The 22201-nt window shown below is 41.3% G+C and overlaps 1 protein-coding gene across 2 annotated transcripts in view; it reads left to right on the top strand.

Moving 5' to 3' along the window:
* The window catches only part of CTTNBP2NL (CTTNBP2 N-terminal like), a 32181-nt gene extending 12343 nt beyond the window's left edge, over positions 1–19838 (top strand). For both annotated transcript variants that reach the window (XM_083745423.1, XM_083745422.1), the window contains exons 3-5: positions 13741–13971; positions 15350–15457; positions 16282–19838. In XM_083745423.1, the coding sequence (XP_083601549.1) occupies positions 13741–13971; positions 15350–15457; positions 16282–17727 (1785 nt within the window). In that variant the 3' untranslated portion in view covers positions 17728–19838. The remainder of the gene's footprint in view (positions 1–13740; positions 13972–15349; positions 15458–16281) is intronic.
* The last annotated feature ends 2363 nt before the right edge of the window (positions 19839–22201 follow it).

The following is a 22201-nucleotide window of genomic DNA, read 5'->3' as shown; positions in this document are numbered from 1 at the left end:
ACCCACCACTGTCACTGCCAGAGGTACAGGAATGTCATAGAATTATCATAAATATTTGAAGTACTTGGCAGTTAAAACTCTCAGCCTATAAAGCCTAGAAAAAGAAGGAGCTGCATGCTTTGGGTGGGAAGGGATACAAAGATGTATGGAGGCATTACCAATGCAGAAGGAAGAGGGGATGCTCTGGTGCTTATCTATCTATCTATCTATCTACCTATCCATCTATCTATCTATCATCTATCATCTATCTATCTATCTATCTATCTATCTATCTATCTAATCTATCTATCATCTATCTATCTATATCTATCTGTCTATCTATCTATCTATCATCTATCTATCTATCTATCTATCTATCTATCTATCTATCTATATCTATCTATCTATCTATCTATCTATCTATCTATCATCATCATCTCCCGCCCATCTGGTTGGGTTTCCCCAGCCACTCTAGTGGCTTCCAACAAAATATTAAAAACACGATAAAACGTCAAACATTAAAAACTTCCCTAAAAGGACTGCCTTCAGATGTCGTCTAAAAGTCAGATAGTTGTTTATTTCCTTGACATCAGATGGAAGGGCGTTCCACAGGGCAGGTGCCACTACCGAGAAGGCCTTCTGCCTGGTTTCCTGTAGCTTTGCTTCTCGCAGAAGGCCCTTGGAGCTGGACCTCTGGGCTGAACAATGTGGGTGGAGACACCCCTTCAGATCTTCTCTTCAAGCTCCCTTTCTGCCTTTCCATTTTTTAACATAGGTAGTTGATGTGCATATGGCAGCTGTAGTCTATAGACTCCAGACTTGGCTGCCTGAGTTACACCTGAGTTGACTCCTCATCTTGTTCCAAACAGAACAAGGAAGGGAGATAAGTCATTCTTCTTTTCTGTTCCACATATTAGGAAGAGGAAAATCAGATGCTTACTGCCTATCCTACTCTGGATACTGAGGGATGAAAGCTGAGTGTATGCACAAACATTTTTTTTAAAAAAAGCAAGCCTGTTTGAATAAAAGCATTTAATAATGCCGTCTTGTCTCTTTTCTCTTGGGAGAGATTTGGATATGGGTTCCAGTTTCAGGTTTTTCATGTGGTATAGACTAAACTGATTTCATTTCTGCAAAATATGTGCAATACTTCTTCAGCAGACAATGATTTCTGGTTCTGTCTGAGCTGGCTGTCTTTAAAATAAAAAAAGGATGCTTTATTCTCCTTTCACTTGGCTTCTTCCTCTTTTTGTTTTTTCATGCTTTTTATTTACCACTTTCTTATTACTGTTTCTGAGGAATGAATCCAGTATTTTAGTGACTTCATTAAAGCTTTATCTAGCACATGCAAGCAAAACCAATGTGTTTTCCCATTTGGTAATTTTGGAAAAGGAAGGAAATGGGCCTCTTTCTGCAGCCAACTATGGGGAAGTCCATGTGCTCATCCTTTTCAAAATCTGTGCCAAAGCCAAGATACTACTTCTAATCGCAAATGACACTGGCTTATATCCAACAGAAGCCTGTGAAATGACTTCTGAGGAAGGGGAATTTCCTGCCCCCATTGCTGCAGCCCTCAGAATCCCCTGAAAAGTGTCTCCTGAGGGTGTTAGCCTTTTGGGTGAATAGCCTTGCTGACTAAGTAAGAACTCCCATTCTAACACTTTAGGATAATAGATTTGGCATTTCGTACCGATTTATGTATATGGTTATGCATCAATGCTAGTAAGAACAAAAGGGGTTGTTCACCTGCTATGCATGTATGAGAAATTCAGTTTGCATTTAAAGCTGAACTTACCTAGCACACTTTCCTTAACAAGATGCAAACTAAAACAGACATTCTTTGAAATTTGCACTTCTCTGAATTTTGCGATGCAGTTCTCCTGTCCAGTAGAAATGTGTGCAAAAATGCATACATTAAGGAAATCAACATTAAAATGAATTATATTTTGGAAAACTGCTTTGTGAAAATGTGTTTATGTAAAATTACACACAAATAAGTGTATATTAGTAGAAATTCAGTGATGAATTTTCAACAACTTTTTAAATTTAAAAAAAAACACCTGACATGGATATGTGAAGAAATGAACTTATGATTGAGAACCTGAGAGAAACTAAAACTGACAGATTCACCCATCCCTGCCACCTGCACTAAGTTGAACAATAAGCTGGGCATTATGCTTTCTCAAGTGGCAAGCTATACAAATACTGCGAGATAATGAAAAATTGCTCATTTAAATTGAAGCTCATTTGGAAGAAACCTGTCTTGTTTTACTTCACCTTTGTGATTTAATTCCTGCATCATTGCAAATTTCTTTGCACATGAATTTAATTAGCGTTTGTCTAGATGAAGAATTTACAAAAATAGAGAGAGAGAGAACTATTTCAAGCTATAGTTTGAAGAAAATTGGAGAAAATTGATGAGAGTAACATTGGCCTTTCAGCCTTGAGGAACAGTCTTAATTGTGTAACAAGAAGATTATCTGCCTTGAGCTTTTTCATGAAGAAATGAGAGTAGTAAAAATAAAATCTTGAAGTGAATTAAGCAATGATAGACCATAGTTGAGCATGGTTTTCTTTTCAGAAACTAGGATGAATGTTTTAATGATTGGAACTGCTGCTGGGATTATTTACCAGGATAGCTAGGAGTCATGCACAAAAGAGTGGAGACAATACTTAGCTGATTCCTGAAAGCTGAACAGGATTTGAACAGCAGGTGATTGTGTGTGTGTGTGTGTGTGTGTCTGTGTAAAAAAAGTAGTCAGGATCTTTGAAACTTACTCTGCAAGGTATGTTTATGTTAGAAATCAGTATTGGCTCATATCACAGCCCATTTTCCGCTAGTAGAAACATACTGCAAAGAAAACCAGAGAATGCTGAACTTAGCTAGTATGGCTTTGGAATTCAAATGCCACTGGACTAACCGTTCAGATTTGGGCTTGGATTATAGCCAACAGCTATTTGTGCTTGCCAGTGAGACCTTGGGCACACAAGACTCAAGAAGGAAAATGATTCTTTTCCTGTACTTCATGCTCAGCTCTGAAGAAGGAAAATCCTGCACAAGTCCTCCTTGCTACTCCTGCTCACATCTATATAGCCTGGCATGGGCCAAACTAACTGTGTGAATGCAATTGAGTTTGTTTGTTACACAGATAGTAGCCTTATAGGGGGGTGCATAGGGGAGTTTAATTACCTCTCTACCTGTTATGGTCCCAACAGCAAAATTTGTGAAGCTTCTGTTTCCATCTCAGGAGAAGCCTTCATAGGCTTCAGTATCACAGATCAAAGGTGCAGCAGTAATCTACTGTTGCAAAGATTGTGCACCACCCTCAATCTCTGCCAAGTGGTAGCAAGATTCCAGGTACTCTCTCAGAGTTGTTTCTGTTGGGAAAATCGAGGCATGGTGGAGGCTAGTGGTTTATTTTACACGTGTTTACACCTGTCTTCCGTGGAAGGGGTGCAGAACATTACATCCTTAGAGTGTCTCTCACTGCTCTCATAGCTCCAGCAAGCTTTTTCTATGGCATCATGCTACTCGTCATCACTATGACAGCCTTCCAAATCTCCTACATCTGTCCACTCCTCGAGTAGAGGGGAAGGATCACTTTTTGCATTGCCCATTGCTCTTAATGGCCCAATACCTGAGTCCTCATTGTTGCTCAATGGTTCTGTATTTTGCTAGCCTGGCCAGGCTGGTTTGCATAAGCAAAGCCAGGAATTTCTTCTTTTGGTACAGTTCTTCAGCTTGTATTTCCCCCTTGTATCCCAAATAGTATCTAAATACTACTGTTTATTAATTTCTACCATCCACTAACAGGCCCTGGTACCCTAGATCTATGATACTACTAATATAGAACTTGAGAAGGGGAAAGAATTAATGGCAGCAGCTCAGAATTTGTTATGAGAGCCAGAAACCTTCAGAGGAGTTCTGTGTTAAGAAATACAACTTAGAAAACTTCCCCATAAAATGTAAACATATTTTTTGCTATTAAAGACTCCATTTACCTGGGTAGTAGGTTCATGGTAATCTAAAGTCATTGGGTGCAAATTTCATTCTGCAGAGGTGGTAAAGTGTAGACAAAGTGCCACACCTTATTCTTGTACTGTATATAAAGCAGATTGACCACTTGATTGAGAAAGTGGCATGATTAGCCAAATAAGCTTTGTGTGTCTGTGTTTTCTTTTAATACACTGGCAACTTTTAGCCATTATTATATAGAACATCATTTTGATTTGGAGCTTCTGCAGACTAGAGATAAGAGGGTTCAGTCTTTTATCAAGTTTCTGGCTGACAGATTACTTGCATTAATCTAGTCTCATTCTCTCTCTACCCCCATGCTATGACCTCAGTCTGTGTTTATTTTCAAACGTCTGTCTCTAGGAGAGAAAAAACTAGCAATAAGGAAGCTCAAGATTTCATGGCATGCTATTTAAAGAAGATGCATTTCTGTGATCTAGAAGAGGCACTGAATTATAAACCGCCCTGTGATCTCTGGATGAAGGGTGTTATAGAAATTTAATAGTAGTAGTAAGTATTGTAGTAGTAATGATGATGGTGAAAACAGCTTGAGAAATGTAGGATCTTATAGCCAGTGCTTTTTTTCTGGGGGTACACAGGGGTACGCATACCCCTAAACATTTTGTGAATCTTTTTACTTTTGGTTTTTTTTATAATGATATTTTATTAAGTTTTAACAATAAAAGAAATTCGAGAACAACATACAGAAAAAAGGGGAAAAAATTGACTTTTGTCCATTTAGCGTATTTATTTTTCCCAATTTGAACTATAAAATGGTGATTTTCTTGAGTCACCATGAGAATACCCCGAAACATTTTTAAAGAAAAAAAGAGCACTGCTTATAGCACAGTGAAGCCAGGTATTTAAGCAGCTTACATGTATGATGTTACCGGTATAAAGGAACAAGAAACACAGTGGATGGTATAACTCTGTTTCTTTGCTTCAGAAATACTGATAGCAACTAAACATTTTTAATTTTTTTAAAATATTTTTTATTGAATTTTCAAATTGTAACAATAAATTTTCCACAAATCTTAATTGAACAATTTATATGTCCAGTTTTCTCCCCCCCCCCTCATTGGACCCATTGGCAGGTTTTGATTAAACTTTCACAACTATATAAGAGGTAAAACCAGCAACAGGGTATGGAATTTGTTTAATAAATCAATATGGAAATACGGGGGCAACTAAACCTTTTTGAACAGATCTAGAGGATGTGTAGTGGATCAGGAGGAAACATTCTGTTAAGCCCTTGTAAAAAGACCATCCAATAAATGTTAAAAACCCTGTGGGAAGTATTCTCCAAAGGAAGTATGGAAATAATAATTAAAGTGTCTTCCTTTCAAAGTGTAGCTTGTTTCACGCAGTGAACAACTCTTAATTTGATACAGTGGTACCTCTAGTTACTAACTTAAATCGTTCCGGAGGTCTGTTCTTAACCTGAAACTGTTCTTAACCAGAGGCGTGCTTTCGCTAATGGGGCCTCTTGCTGCTGTTGCATCACCGGCACACAATTTCCGTTCTCATCCTGGGGCAAAGTTCTCAACTCAAGGTAACTCTTCCAGCGGAGTTTGTAACCTGAAGTGTTTGTAACCTGAGGCGTTTGTAACTCGAGGTACCACTGTACTAGCAAAGTGCCCTGTACTGAGTGGCATCTTTCCATATCTGTGTTCTTGCTCCTTGCCCTGCTCATTACTACAGCTGCTACTTGCCCATGCCTCCATCAAGTCCTTTTTCTTTCACTCGGGAAACAGTTTTGGTGCTGATGCTGGAGGTCTAAGCAGTTCTCTTCTCTCAGGAAAATGTTCTCTAGAGTAAATAATGCAAGTGTTCAAGGCAGCTGCCTTTGTCTCTTTAGCTATTTTCCTTTTTGCAAGCAAACTTAATAATGGCTCATTACTCTCATTCAGACTCAACAAGTTTGTCAGTGCTGACTTCCCTATCAGTGTGGCGGCAAGGAAATGGGAAGTTTTCACTTTGGTTTTAGATTAACTACCACTTGCTATATCTTCCAAATCTGAACAAACTGGTTTTCTTGCAGGCATCTTGATGTCTACATGGCAATATAATGGAAAATACTATAATTGACCAATAATTTAAAATATGCATAATCGTTCTTTCTTTAAAAAATAATCCTCTCAAATGAGTCAACGTCTCATGATCTGTCTGTTTCCTGTTTTCCTAATCTCATCAGGCTTTAAAGATTTGTCCTCCCGGACAAATTACTCCATTTTGGAGAAAGATCTGTCTTTTAGGATTTCCTGCTTTGTGGTTGTAGTTTTTTTAAACTCATAGCAACCCATGAATTGAACAGTTTTTTGAAGTAAACAATTGTTCCATTTCTGGAGAAATATAAAATTGAACACACATACAAACAGTTATTTCTACTTCCCACTCGTTCCAGAAGAGTGGCTATTCACAAGTCTATTTTATATATTGGTATTTTGAGATTGTTTTAATCTAAGGTTGCTTTAAAGGCTTCTGTGAAAACATAGCTATGGTTTTCTTCTTGAGAAAAATACATTCATTGGTCCCTGTCCAAAACGCTTACAAACTGGGAAGTCTCTTCATTTCTTCAGAATCTCAGTGAAAATGTTTTCTTACATATTTATTTAAATTCTATTACATATCCCACCTTTGAGGCTACCAGGGAACCCAAGGTGGTGTGCATGTGGTTTTCAGGCAATCACTTCAGGAAGGTGGTGACCTCATGAGCTTTCAGACCATGTCCTGGAACACGCTTAAATCATTCCTTACTAATAGTGGCTCATTCTGTGCTACCTCCCAGCTACTGCCTCTTTTAACAAGTGAAATAGATCCAGCAACAAAATGTTACAGATTGTAAAGGGGACATTATTGCCTTCTATACAAATAGCTTGCTTTTCCTGTAGTTTTAACTGCTGTATGTTGTTGAACAGAGACTCAGCAGAGCTGTTGCTTTATAGAGCTACTGTTTAAAATTAAAGTCTTTATTGAAGCTGAAAGGGCTACTGTACTTAACTTGGTATGGCTTCAACATGTGTTTGTGTTCATGGAGACCCCCAGATGTGCAGGCACAGCCATCATTTAATACAGCTACGTTACTAGTCTTGTAGGAGACAGGATCACTCTGCCACAAGAACTACTATATTTTTAAAATAAAACAACAACAACAACAACAACAACAACAACAACAACAACAACAACATAGCACTCCATCCTATTAATCCCAAAGTGTTTTGTGAATATTAAGTAGGAATAGTTTTGATTACTATATGGTGCTGGAAGAAAAATCATGATCCCTGCTTCCATTCTTTTCGTTGCTTTAATTCTCTGGCCAATATGACAACATGACTGCAAAACAAATGCACCTTTCTGAATATGCAGCCTCTTCTGGGATTGCAGTACCTCTGCAAAGTACCCTGTTTGTTTGTTTTTTAAAAAATCATCTCAAGGTTTTTGATGTTTCAAAAGTAGAATAGGAATCTGTTGGGAAATTTTCTCTGCAGAATGTCTTTGATAACTCCTGCCTAGAGAGGATGACAGACAGTGTTGCATTCTCAAGAAACCATGATGATAAGGATTCTAGATGTTAAAATCTGAGAATTGTTATGCTGTACTTTTAAAGTGCATTGCACTCTGGAGTAGGAAAAGAAGAAAGAGACTCTTCTTCTTCTACCAGCAAGTTAATAATACAACCCCTCTTTGCGTCATTGAGCCATTAATAAATATAGCTGTATTGTTCTGTGGTTTCCTTGGTGTATCTGAATCCCCTGTATATATTTCAGTATGTTGTTCGCCTATTCTTTTTCCTGTTTTCTGTTGGATATTTACAGTAATCCTTTCCAGCCAGTGTATCTCAGATAGTGAGCTGGGACTCCCTTTCAGACTGGTCTCAGTGCCACAGCTTATCCTAGCTAAACTATGGCCTCTTGCTTGGACCAATGTCTGCAGCAGAGATTCCTTGCATACTGAGTAAAGGTGGCCAAGAGGCAGAGAGGTTCATGGTGAGAGGAGGGAAGGAAGGCTTCCCTCCCCTGAGGGGAAAAGGCCAGAGGAAGCGTTTGAATGAGAGATAAAAAGTTAATATTTAATATCATCATTATCATCAAAACTGGGAATAGGAAGGAAGGAGGATAAGAGAAGACAGCTAATATGGGAGGAAAAAGTCAATGTAAAAGAGCCAGGAAAGGAGGGTTAAAGGAACTGGTTTTGGGGTGTGGTGAAGATCCTGTGCTATAAAATGAGTGTGAAAGAGGCTCCTATGCCTGCAGTTAGCAAATGTCTGTACTTAGCTTGATGGAAGCTGAGCTACGGAACTTCTTGCCATGAAGAAAACGATGTGGGAAAGAATTCAGTCATTTCAACATGGAGTAGAAAATGATACCAGTAACTGTCAGCAGATTACAGTGCCATGGTGAAAATTGAAGCCAGGCAGTATTTATTCCAGATTAGTTAATTCAGAATACTTTTGCCTCTGAGTTTAGCATCAGCTGTGGCTCTGTCCACCAGGGTTATGCACCCTTTGGCAGACAGAAACATTGTCCACCCTTGGGTTTAAATTAACTGTTTTGGGAACAGGTTAGTCTGATTTTTCACAGGTCCCAGGAGCTCACCTGGAGTTTGCTTGGATAACTGCTCTTGTCTGAAGAAATAAAGGTTAAAGGGACCCCTGACCATTAGGTCCAGTTGTGACCAACTCTGGGGTTGTGGCGCTCATCTCGCTTTATTGGCCAAGGGAGCCGGCGTACAGCTTCCGGGTCATGTGGCCAGCATGACTAAGCCGCTTCTGACGAACCAGAGCAGTGCACGGAAACGCCGTTTACCTTCCCGCCGGAGCGGTACCTATTTATCTACTTGCACTTTGACATGCTTTCGAACTGCTAGGTTGGCAGGAGCAGGGACCAAGCAATGGGAGCTCACCCCATCGTGGGGATTCAAACCGCCAACCTTCTGATTGGCAAGTCCACAGCATCACTGTCGTCCCTGTCTGAAGAAATAGCTTTGCCCTATTCATTAGGTTTACAGTAGTCAAAACAGGTCAGGCTTTGTCAAAATGACATTGCGAGCTGCACTGGGAGGAAGCAAATGCTATTGGTTCTGTGCTGTTCGTAAGAACAGATTTTCACGGGACAAATAGTGACATGAATTAATTTTTTGGCTGCTTTTGTATAAATTAATCAGGGATTCCATGTAGGATTCATGTTTCTGCATACTTCAGTCCTCATAAAGAATATATGATGGCTCAGCAGTCTAAACTCCAGAATTGTATTAAATTTACTGAACAATTAAATTTGTTGAAAATGCACCACTCTTTCATTTAGCATTTGTGTGGACTGAGATTAGGCAAGCATCATTCTGCTTCTTGAATTTCCTGGAGTATTTTTCCTCTCCGGTTACAAAAGCCATTCATGAAATGCCATGTTGTTCTGTGCTCAGTAATTCTGAATGAGTATCAGTGTTCTCATCCCAGAGTGGGAAAGCAGAGTTGTCTGTAGTTTGGAACATGTCATTCAGCTGGTAAACTGGGACTTGTTTTGTGTGTAGAGAGCTTTTATGGGTATTGAACAAGGAAAGAGATTCTGAAATAAATTTCCCAGAGCAGTCTGAAAGCAAAGTATTTCCATCAGCCTCAAGACTGAAGGCTGCTTCACTGTTACTTTGTTTAACAAGAACTTTATAGACCCACACTGTGTATCTTCTACAGCTAAAATGCTAGAAGTGGAACTGTTCCTTGCTCCTATGTCAAGCGTGTGCCAGTAAATGGAATGTGTGGAGCAACCTTGAGCTGAAACAATGTCAGCAGCATGGTATTGTTGAGTTAAGCTGCAACTGAAGTAAAAGACAATCCACTGATTATCTTGTATTTGGAGTTGGGAGAGCAAAAGTTGACCTGTCAAATACGCCTTGACATCAATAAGCGTTTGTGTAAGTGACACTCTACCTTTATGTTTGTGTCATCAGATAGCAGGAGTGGGATATAGCAGGAGTGGGACATTCCCTCTAGGGAAATATTGCCTATACTTATTGGCAGTATCTCTCCAGGGTTTTAACCAGGGTTTTAGCCCTACCTGGAGATATAGGGAATTAAACCAGGGATTTTCTGCATGCAAAACAAGTGTTCCAATACTTAGGAACATGGAGAAGTGGTGAGGTGGTGGTTCTGTGCACTTGTGCACAAAGCTGTTTCCTCTTCTCTCTTCCTTGTTCCCTACACTAAGCTCAAAGTGCTCAAACCCAGCTGCACTGCCCTTTAGCTCCCTACCCCTGCCAGTCTAGAGTGTTTGCGAATAAAGATGCCTTCTAGTAGCACCTTAAAGACCAACTAAGTTAGTTCTTGGTATGAGCTTTCGTGTGCATGAGTGTATCTGAAGAAGTGTGCATGCACACGAAAGCTCATACCAAGAACTAACTTAGTTGGTCTTTAAGGTGCTACTGGAAGGGAAAAAAAATTGTTTTGTGCATTTAGAAGTCAGTAGCACTGATTCCACTGATTATTACTCCCTGATAAGTGTAAGATTGCCTTAGTCTGCAATCCTATGCACACTTATCTGGGAACACAACCCAATGAATACAGTGGAGCATACCTCTGAGTAAAATCCAGGACTGTGACTCTAAATAAGACTCAAACGAAAATCTCAATTTTTACCAAACGACCCAGAGTTCGTACGTGGAAGATTAATGATTCTAATATTGAACAGCCTAAGAACTTTAGATATTTAGGTACTCAGTTCCATCAACTGAGTATCTGGGCAGGCCCATAGGAAACAACACAGCTTCAAGCATTCAAAGTAATTAAAGTCATTTTAAACTTTGCATAGTTGAGAGGAGGAAGACTATTCTCCCCGCATCCACCACAACCTCAAAAATTATTGAAGGGGAGATCACTCCCCAGTTATTTTACAGGACTGAAATATGGGGTATAGGGGAACCTAGGAAATGGGAAGTGGTGCAAATTTCCATTTTGAGGGTGCTCTGGTGAGTTGCAAACTACACCCTTGCTGCTTTTCTAAGAGATGTTGCTAAACCATCATAGTCATGACAGTGGGGAAAGTTCTGGCCTCATATTGGCCGGAATTGCAGAAATTTATCAATAAATGATTGGCAAAACAATATTCCCCTTGGATAGATTCCTGAGGTTCCTAAGACACTTGGGTCAAGAGAAAGACTTTGATGTGGTTATGTCAAAATAGGGCCTGAATTCTAATGAGCTAAATGTTGCTTCTTTAGATCAGCTGGGATAGGGGAGAGTGGAGAAGGTCCTCCCTGATATTCCCCTTTCCCACCACTGATGCTGAGGAAACATAATGAAGGAGAGAAGTCACTCCCCAACACTGCTGGTCGCTCCTGCTTACTGAAAGGGGAAGCAATGAGGCATGAGGAGCTCAGCACACTGTGTGGTGGCAGGAGTGTCACATTGACTCCACCATCACAAACTGAACTCACTGGCCCTCACCGTCTGAGAAAGCAGTAGTGGCTGATGATGTTGGGAAGCCATGAGAGCAACAGAAACCCACCCACACTGCCTCCCAAGCCTCTACCATGTGTAAGGAAGGGAGTGGTTTGAGTGAGCTATGGGGTTTGGGGTGGTGGTCTCAGTTGAACTAGGAGGAGATGGGTGAGCTGTGAAGGGGTGGAGTTGCATAAGCTGTAAGGAGAAAGGGGGGTTGGGATGATGTGGAAAGGGAAGCAGGGTTGGTTAGGTGTAATGGGAGGAGAGTTAGCGGTGGGGGGGCGGTTGGCAGGGTTGGCCAGTAATGTGAGCAAGGCCACAGTGTCTATTATGTGTAGACACACATACAGCACAGCACAGCACATATGTAAATATTTGTATGCATCTGCAGCGTAAGAAATCAGAGAAAAAAGTTAGCACAACAATACCTGGCTGTCATGCTTTGGAGATCGCCATGCTTTTGTATCTCTCCAGGGTTTTAACCAGGGTTTTAGCCCTACCTGGAGATATAGGGAATTAAACCAGGGATTTTCTGCATGCAAAACAAGTGTTCCAATACTTAGGAACATGGAGAAGTGGTGAGGTGGTGGTTCTGTGCACTTGTGCACAAAGCTGTTTCCTCTTCTCTCTTCCTTGTTCCCTACACTAAGCTCAAAGTGCTCAAACCCAGCTGCACTGCCCTTTAGCTCCCTACCCCTGCCAGTCTAGAGTGTTTGCGAATAAAGATGCCTTCTAGTAGCACCTTAAAGACCAACTAAGTTAGTTCTTGGTATGAGCTTTCGTGTGCATGCACACGAAAGCTCATACCAAGAACTAACTTAGTTGGTCTTTAAGGTGCTACTGGAAGGGATTTTTTTGTTTTGCGAATAAAGAGTGAAGAAAAAACCTCCTCCCTAGCCTGTTTGTTAAGTTGTTTGAACCCTATTCACAAAGGAAACTTAATACTTTTCTGAACCAAATCCCGGAATCCTGACAAATTATCCAATCTGCTTTCCTATGTTGTACTTTTTTTTGTAATAGATCCAAGTGAGTGTATTTGTAATCTGTAGGCCAGTGTTGGCAACAATGGAAAAGGAAGCAGCTGTATAACCAGCAACTGCCTGACCTTGATGTATTCATCAGCCACCATAAGCAAACACAAAGGGGTCATGGGGCTGTGCATGTACTTTGGTTCTTTAGTTCAAAGGGTTCCTTTTGTGTTGATCTTGGGAATTTCTTTTTTGGCACTAATTAAAATACCACAGACCTCTGCATTTTGAAACTGGGCTTCCTTTTCCTGCAAATGGTTTCCTGCAGGGAAAAGTGAGGATGTAAATTGATGGCTGTAGTTAATGATGGTCGAGATCACGGTGAGAGGAAAGGATAGTAGTCACTTTCTGCTCTTGTAATATCTTGTAATAAGATATTAATTCCAATGCCACATAGCATATTGCATTAACCCCCATGCATCCCTATCTATCCATTGTGGTCTATGTCAGAAGTACGAAGCCACCCTAAAGATTACTCAGTAAGCAGTACTTTAAAAACAACAACCTACTATTTAACCTCAACATTAAATCACCATGCCTCTTAAATGAATGAGTCCATATAAAGAAGCATGCACCCCATTAGATTAATTTATCACCACACTAACAGGTAGTGAGAATGGGTATGGAACCATTGCCATAAAGAGAGGCTGTTGCGTAGGCAAGTGCTGATCTCAGCTTCTTCACTTCCTCTTCTGAAGTGGCTCAGGAAGAGACCCCCCCATGTTTTCTTTGTTTACTGCAACACTACCCTTCATAGAGCGTAGGAAGCTACCCAAATCAGGCACATTGGATCTCCAGGATTTCAGGTGGAGTTTTCTCCCAGCCCTATTGGAAGATACCAGAGATTGAACCAGACACCTTCCACATGCAGAGCAGATGTTCTACCACTGAGCTACAGCCTTTCCTTGGCCCCTGCTTCTTTCAAGGCTGCTTTCTTGCCTTCTCACTTCCTTCGCTTGGTATCCTCCTCTCTTCAGCCCCATTCCATCAATCCCAATGGAAGGAACCTCCCATTTCTCAGGTTCTCTTGTTGTTGTAAGTTGTTGTTGTATAGTAGTAAGGCAGTGCTGTAATAAGTAGCTCTCATGCTGTTTTCCCCCCTCCCAGGTCCTTCACAGTCACTCATTCCACTCACAACCAGCCAGTTGTGCTGGTTTTTGCACTCCTGCCTGTCCAGTATTTCATGACTCCTGTTTCCATGAGGTGACAGGATTTTATCTTGAATTTTATTTCTATTTCCCCCCTCTGGTAGCTAATAACATTAAAAACTTCATCATATGTTTCAGGCCCGGCGCAGAGATACTTTCATTGAAGAGCGCTATGGACAATACAACATTAATAATCCATTTGCGGCTCTTCAGAGAGATTTTGAAGCACTGAATGAAGAGAATCGTGATGATAAGCAGCCTGTTTGTACCAATCCCTTGTCCATCCTGAAGGTAGTGATGAAGCATTGCAAGAATATGCAAGAAAAAATGTTGTTCCAACTAGCTGCAGCAGAGAGCAGGCACAGAAAGGTGGGTTCTAAGACCTTTGTACTTTGATCAAAGGAATAAAATTCTTCCTGCTTAGCATTTGGTATTGCAGAGCAGTTTAACACTACATGTCGAACCACATTTTCTCCATCTTGATGTGACACTTTCAGTGTGCGACATTCATGGTTTTGCACATTTCCCAGTCTCAGCCTTGTAGTTTAGCTGATTAAAATAGCATTGCAGTGCTAACATTCTTTTTATGAAGCTCCCAACAAGCACACTTCAATTAGTAAAGCGCAAATACGTTGCTGTGTTTTTTAAAAAATTGATGCTGCTAATGGAATGTAGAAAACTTTTCAGAACTGACCAAAGTCTTGTTATCATCCAGCTTCTCCTTTCCCTGTTGTGCTAGATGTTCAGTTAACCTATTTTAGTGCTTTGACCTTAAAGTTTCTGCCCCCATAAGATGATAATTATAAATCTCTGGTTGCAATTTGATCATTGGCAGCTTCAAATCTGCAGATATGTGCTTTCCCAATAATAACTAATATCCTAGAAAAACAGCTGCTGACAATTCTGAAAGGAAGCAACCACTTCCTTTTAGAACATTAACAAACTAGAACCTCTTTTGTTCAGTTATTGCCCTGCATTTTGGTCATTTCCCCAAGTTCATAATTTAGAAAGATGCAGATCAAACTTTTCCTTCCTCTCCAAATGGTCTTGAGTTGTAGACTAGCATGCCCTATTGTATGTTAATATATCTGCCCCAATCCTATAAAAAGAGCTGTCCAAATTGATTTGATTTACACCAGTTACACAGTTTCAGAAACTCCTAAACAAGCATGGGGGCTTGGGAGAAGCAGAAGCTTACACATTTTATCTCTTTTGCCATGGTCTAATTTCTAGTTGAGGAAGACCCACAACATGCATGTAGAAATGCCTCTTGTGCTGAAAAATGGGAAAAGAAAAATTGAGTGCTCTCCAGTTACTGGAAGAACAATATTGGCAGCAGTTGGATCTAGTTACAGCTGACAGATACATGAGACAACATGGAGCACTCCACTGGTTCAACTGGGAATCAAGTGCTATTTGGCTCCTCTTGGTTCTACTGAGAACTTGCTCTCACTCTCTCAGACTCAATTCCACCTGGTCATGAAGTATTTTCTGTACCTGTAAAGAATTAGCATCTGAATTTGTTTGTTTTCCTGTTCCTTCTCTGTTCTGCCATGAAGTGACACTTTAGCATTGTTCAGAATCCTTTTGCTACTAGGTAAAGGTCAAAGATTCTGTCTGTATTTTTGTGTGTTTTGCTTGAAATGTTGCTTTAGGCAGAAAGAGGCCTGGCCTGTACATCTGGATACATTTGTAATTGTTGCTGTATTTAAAGGTGATTGATGGTGTTCTTCTTCTGGTCTGAAAGGTAATCTTGGATCTTGAGGAAGAGAGGCGGCGGCATGCCCAAGATACTGCTGAAGGAGATGATGTCACATACATGCTGGAAAAGGAACGAGAGCGGCTCGCACAACAGGTATGCCTTCTCACTAGTCAGCTCTTGGAGAGGAATGATTAATTGCTGCTTAGCACAGAAAACATGCCTTGTATGGGTGGGGAACCTGATGGCTAGCATTGGTATTTGAGAGCTACATTCTCTACCGCCAGGGAGAGACTAGACTTACTAGAGTGAGATTTTTGTCCATTGTGTGAAAGTGGCCTGCAGAAGCAAGAGATGTAATAATATTTGAGCATAAAAGGAAATCATGTATCTAAGAAGAGGCTTATTTCCAATGCAAATTGCAAGTCGCAGCAGGGAGACTCAAAATGGGGTTGCAATGGGAACCCCATGCCTGCAGTTTGGCACTGGTACTTTCTTCCATTGCCATGCCACTAGTTTCCTCACCTACACAAGGCAAATAGTAGATGCAGAATGGAACTGGTGTGTGTAAGGGTTGGGGAATGGATGGGGAGAACATGTGGGTAACCACAATTTTTTTTTTGCTCCACACATGCACACCATAGGTATGAGACCATTGCCATGATTATGCCTGAGGGAATGTGGCTATCAGTTGGCGGGGGGGGGTGGAATAAAAGGTCCCCACCCCTAATCTACATTATGTTGACTTTACACCTTATGGTTAATGTGTGTACTCCTTAATCTGGTCATTTTCTGTGCACACATTGAGCTGGGAGTGCAGACTGCTCATGAAACTTAATTTTTATCTACAGTGATCCTTATATCCATCCATTCACTAACTGATATGACTGCCTTTGAGAATCTTTGTGTGTACGGAGTGTGCGTGAAACTATTTTTTACTTACTTCCCCCCTCTGAGCTTCTTTACCTTCCTTTCTATAGCTGGAATTTGAGAAGTCGCAGGCGAAGAAGTTTGAGAGAGAGCAGAAGAAGCTATTGGACCAGTTGGAGGAGGAGCATGACCGCCAGCAGCAGCTTTCTGCCATGCTTGTGTTGGAGTGCAAGAAAGCCACAGCCAAAGCCGCAGAGGAAGGACAGAAGCTTGGGGAGCTGAGGCTGAAGCTAGCAGAGGAAAGAAGCAAAGTAAGCCACTTGGAGGGAGAGCTAGCAGCCCAGAAGAAGAGAGGCTTGCAAATGGAGGCACGAGTGGAGAAGCAGCTGTCCGAGTTTGACACTGAACGGGAGCAGCTGAGAGCCAAGCTGGATCGGGAAGAGAATCGCACCAAGGCCCTGAAGGAAGAAGTAGAGAATCTGAAGACAACTCTAAAAGAATTAGAGGCCTCATATAAAGCTGGGAGAGGCAAAGCAGAGCACACGCCACCAAAGGTCTCAAAGGCGTCCACAGCAACTGCCACAGAGGGCTCAAGTAGGTCAGTCACTTGCCAGACAGAAAGCCCCTGGACAGAGAGCCTCAGCCAGGGAAGTACAATTCGACGGGCACCTATGTTATCGCCTGTCTCTGCCACTGCTTCCCACTCTTATACCAAGGCAAATGGGCACTGTGATGCTCATGTACAAGCAAGTAAGGAGCCAGCTCTGCCCAAGGATGAGCCAATTGGACCAGCAGCTGAGACGGCCACAGAAATTAGCAGCTCCCCAGTGAGAACAGTTTCCCTTTCACCTTCAACCCCACCAGTCCCTTCCAGTGGGATATTCTTCTCTCCGAGCAACACAGCTTCTTCATCTCTGACACCCTCCCCATGTTCCTCCCCAGTGATGACTAAACGTTTGGTTGGAGCATCAGTCAGCAGCCCCAGCTACCAATCTTCATACCAAGTGGGGATCAACCAGCGCTTCCATGCGGCACGTCACAAATTCCAATCCCAATCCGATCAAGATCACCAGCCAAGCGGTCTCCAAAGCCCTCCATCTAGGGATCTGTCACCCACCCTGGTGGATAATTCTGCCGCAAAGCAGATTGCCCGTAATACAGTCACTCAGGTTCTCTCCAGGTTCACCAGCCAGCAGGGTCCCATCAAGCCAGTTTCTCCCAACAGCTCCCCCTTTGGCACAGACTACCGAAGCTTGGCCACTCCCCTGAGCCCCAAAAGTGAGTGTGGCCCAGGCAAGGTCTCTGGCCCATTGAGTCCACTGTCACCTGGAATTAAATCACCGACCATACCCAGAGGAGAAAGAGGGAACCCTCCACCAATTCCTCCCAAGAAACCTGGACTGACTCCTTCTCCAGCCAGTCCCACTCCACCAACTAAAACCTCCTCTCAGGCATCTTCTCTGAGTTCTCCTATGGACTTGGCAAGTAGCTGTTCAAGCAATCCTGTTGTAGCCAATGGGAAAGAAATTGAGATCTTATTGCCAACCAGTAGCTAGCTTCCAAAAGTGTTGCATTCCAAGTGTTTGCCATTCCTGGAGCTGAAACAGCTGCTACACTGTCTTATCCACTTTACGTTATTTATTATTTGGCTAGTAACAATATCTATTTGTATAGCACGTTTAGTGTAGTTTTCCTTTTGATTTATAGTATATAGAAAATAACACAACTTGTGTACAAACCTTTAAACACTAGATCTTCAAGGTGTTTTAACAGCAGCAGGCACATCGAACGAACAGAGAAGCAGTTGATTTCCTGTGCTGGAAGCTGACCAGTGGACTATGACAATGAAGCAGTTGTTTTTAAATTATGCAGCAAAATACACTCCATGCAAACTTCCATTCCAGACAGACATTTCCTAAGAAGTGCCTGAGCTTAAGCTGCACTGCAGCCATGCATGTGTTTCTCTGCAAAACCAGAAGTGATTGTCCAATTGAAGCAAGCACAGATTCCTCTCTGAATCATGAATGTTGAAATAACCACAGTCCTTAATCCTTTCCAGTAGTTCTGTTATCAGCAGAAATGAAATGTTCCAGAGGCCGGCCAATTGTTTCCCTCTTAGGAATCAAGTCAGTTAATGTCGCTGCATTGTCAGGCACATTTGGCCTTAATAGGGAGCTTTGTACATCCTGAGCTTTTTCTATGTGACCATGTAAACATAAAATAAAAGGGGAGGGGGGCTTTAAGCAATCAGGGTGCCATTTTCCCCCAGTCAAGTACTCATTTCTTTTTATATGTAGAGAGAGAAAATAGATGAGATTAAATCTGGAAGTGTTCCACTAGTTTTTAAAAAATATTTTTCCACATATTTTGCTGTTTTGTATGTAGAACCTCTGAGAGCAGAATCTTCTGTGATAATGATCTTAAAATTACTTGAAATGAGAAGTGGTTAGTCAGTTCTATGTATGTTTTAGCACTGGAAAGATAGGGATCCGTGCTAGATGATTCAAAGCAATAACGTTGGGTTGTATCCAGCTAAGTTTTTCTCAAAGTAAACCCATGGAAATTAATGATGCTTGCAAAAGTCATCCCTCCCTGGGAAGAGTATAGCATTTTCAAAAGTTGTGTGTGCTGCAAGGAGAAAAGGAAATTTCTCCGTCATCTACACAAACACAAACTATTTCTTTTTCTCTCAAGATCCTCAGGGAGCCAGAAACATTGTGTGGTGCTGGTGACTTGCAGTTCTTGCTCTGCCCACCAGCCGCTCTGGTCACACTGACATCTGGACCTCTGCAAAGGTCCCTCCCTGGTGGGGAGGTTGTCTTCTCCTGCACCGGACACGAGGTCTTGATGCTGCTTCAAGACTCCACTATCTCCTACTCTAAACTTTATTTCTAAGCTACAGTATATTGAAGTATTTTAGCAAAGTGACTGATATTTCTGAGACTAGGAGGCCATACCACTTGACCATATACCTCTTAAATTTTGATCAGAGTACCGTAATTTCAGTTGGCTACCCCTACACTAACAGTACTCCAGAATGTCTTATAGACAACTAGGAAAGCACACAAACAGTTCATTTGTGCAGTGCAAGTTTCTGAATATGGTCTGTGCAGCTGCATACTGGGTGAATGGTTTCTTATTGGTATCTCTGTGAATCATGAACTATAAGGGTATTGTAGCAGCCCCTAAAATCTTTCCTTGGAATTAGACTAACTTGTATCTTGATATGATAGAGATTTATAGATAATAATATTATTAGGAAAATGCACAGAGTATTGTAGTCTACAGTGGATGGTGGGAAGGGAGAAGGCAAGAGGAGATTTATATTTTTGCCAGTAGTCTGTCTTCAGAGATTAAGCTAAACACAACTATTAAAATGTTCCCAGCTAATCCAGTAAGACATCTAGTGTTAGTATTGTAGGTTTTCTACAGACCTGAGTGTATGCAGGAAAAAACCAACATGTTTATTCTTCTCAGAATCCTGTATTGCTGGAGAAGTTCCTGGATAATAATGATGATAATATATTTTAATGAAGTCAAAACTGCATAATCTAGTATTATCATTAACACTGGTATATTTGTAAAGTCAAATGTATGAAGCACAGTCTTTTTACCATTTTTATAACTGGCAGCATTAAACACCTCAAACGTTCACACTATCAACAAAGGGTTATATTTTTATTATGTGAATATTGTGCAAGAACATGTTTGAGAAGTAGGTTGGGCTGCTTGTATCATGAAATGTTTTTAACTGGATAGCCATGAAGCATTTGCTAGCAATTTGTAGGCATTTTGTTAGCTGTAGTATGTCTGAAACACATATATAAAAATGTGCAAATGCTTCCAGTAGCTGGCAATAGCAGGGGCAAAGCTTTTAAAACAAAAATAAGAAACTCCCTACTACTTGGTAGGAATGCTGCCAGTATTTGCCACCACTTTTGCCCTTAGCTTCTGGGCAGTTTAGTCTTTACTCTTCAGACTTCTTCTATACCAACATCCATGCCAACCATTGCCATGCAACATAACATTATGATGTGATGGCACCTCTCCAGCCAGCTTTTGGGTAGGGAACCACACCTCTTCATTTCCGCTGCACCTTCTGATTCCTCAGTCTTGCATCATGCAGCAGTGAGCCAGCACCCTTGGGAAATATGTATGCATTTGTAAGAGGGTGCATTAGGTGCATACCTTAAAGATTACCTACAACTTTGGTACATCTGAGATTGCAACCAATGACACAAATTTCTGTACAGAACTTTTAGTGCTTAGGTGCCAGCACTTGCCAGAGGATATGGGCACTTGGTCAGCTCATTTCCCCCTATTTGATCACACTTCTGCATATAACCTGATTCTTTTTCCACTTCTGGGGGTGGAGTCAGACTTTGCATAAGGCAAAGTCCTCTCCCTGGTCTGGAATGTTGCAAAACAATCCGTACAACATCAAAAGCCTGTTAAGGTTCCACCCACCACTTTCTACCATCCAGAGCTCAAATCTATGAAGGTATTAATCTCACCTATGGCAATCTACTTAACCCAGCCCATTTTCTAGAGCTATGATTCCTAGGAGCTTTAGAGCAACTCTGCAACCTGCTTTGAAACTACGGGAATAGAAGCAAAGAGACGATTGCCGACAGAGCATCTCTATGCTGCTGCCTTATATTGTTTTGTCTCTTGCAGCTCACATACAGGAATTTTTTTCTTCACAGACAATTACTCAAGAGAAAGGGGGAGGGGGAGTTTTGTCCAAAGTCTTCTTTCCTTACACTAAGAAGAAAACAGCGTCTGCACTGTCCCGGAAGTCAGAGTCTGAGACTTTGAACTACTTCTTTTATACTGGATGATGGGACAAGTTAAAAATATATTTATGACTAGGAAAATTCCAGTCTTCTGACTCTTTCTGAGACTTCTTGCACTATGACCATGGGATGATGTGGTTAGAGTGTCAGACTTGGAGAACCTGTGTTCAAATCCCTATTTGGTCTTGAAACTCACTGGATAACTGGCTGAGAATATGTAACTCGTCCAAACTTACATCAGAGGGTTGTTGGGAAGATAAAATTAGCAGAGGTTTCTTCCTACTGCAGTTACTCTCTTCATTGTTACAGCAGAGTCTTGGTTTGTGCAGCAACTTGTCTGCAGCTCTGAGAGCCATAATTTTCCAGTCCAGGAGTGTTCAGAAATAATTCTCTTATGCCACCTTGTGTTGTAAATAATACATGCTTCTCTGTTGACTCTGGCAGACATATATTCTTGCAACTTTTAAAATGAGGGGATTGAAAGGCACGCTTGGATTTAGGCTTATCTCTTGAATGTTATTTCTCCAGGTGACTGGTATTTTTCTTAATTCTGTAGAATTTCCACCTCAGTAGGTCATTCCCCCCCACCCCCCCTGTAGAGCTACCAACATATGGGAGAAAGATTACAGCATTTGGGACTTTTTAGTTTAGAGAAATGGCCAGGAAGCAGTAACTGGATTGAAGTTTTTCAACTTCTATAGACAAAGTGGCTAGAGAAAAGTTATTTTCCATCTCTCTTAACACTAGAACCCATGGACATTCAATGAAGTTGATTATGATGAATACAGACTGCATAGGCATAGAATTGAAATAAACACACACAAAATATTCATTGCACGTTCTAAGCAGCTAGAAAATTTTCAGGTTGAAACGCAAGTTTACTAAAATACAAGTTGCCTGACTGCACTGGAGGAATTAGGTTACAGCTCCCCAAACAAGCAAAGAATCAATGGGTTTTAGCAATGAGGCCCAGCAGAGACTGTGGTTGTCTTTGGGATATATTATTTACTTACACATATATACAACCGGGCCTATGATAGAAGGGTTCACAGCACTGACACCCGAAAGGGGTCTTGCTTTTCCCATAGCCACAGCCTTGGATTCAAGCAGAAATCAGCCATGGCTCACTCTCTGCCTTTCCAACCTGCAGCATTTCCCTCTAGGTCACATCACAGCAAACTCTGCTCTAAAACTCAGGTTTTGTCCTTTTAGCTGAGAGATGGAGGAAGGCCCC

This window comes from Podarcis gaigeae (assembly GCF_964106915.1).
Source record: "Podarcis gaigeae genome assembly, chromosome: 6".
NCBI classification, from domain to species: domain Eukaryota; kingdom Metazoa; phylum Chordata; class Lepidosauria; order Squamata; family Lacertidae; genus Podarcis; species Podarcis gaigeae.
The sequence above is the reverse complement of the archived record's forward strand: the minus strand, read 5'-3'. Positions and strand labels throughout refer to the sequence as shown.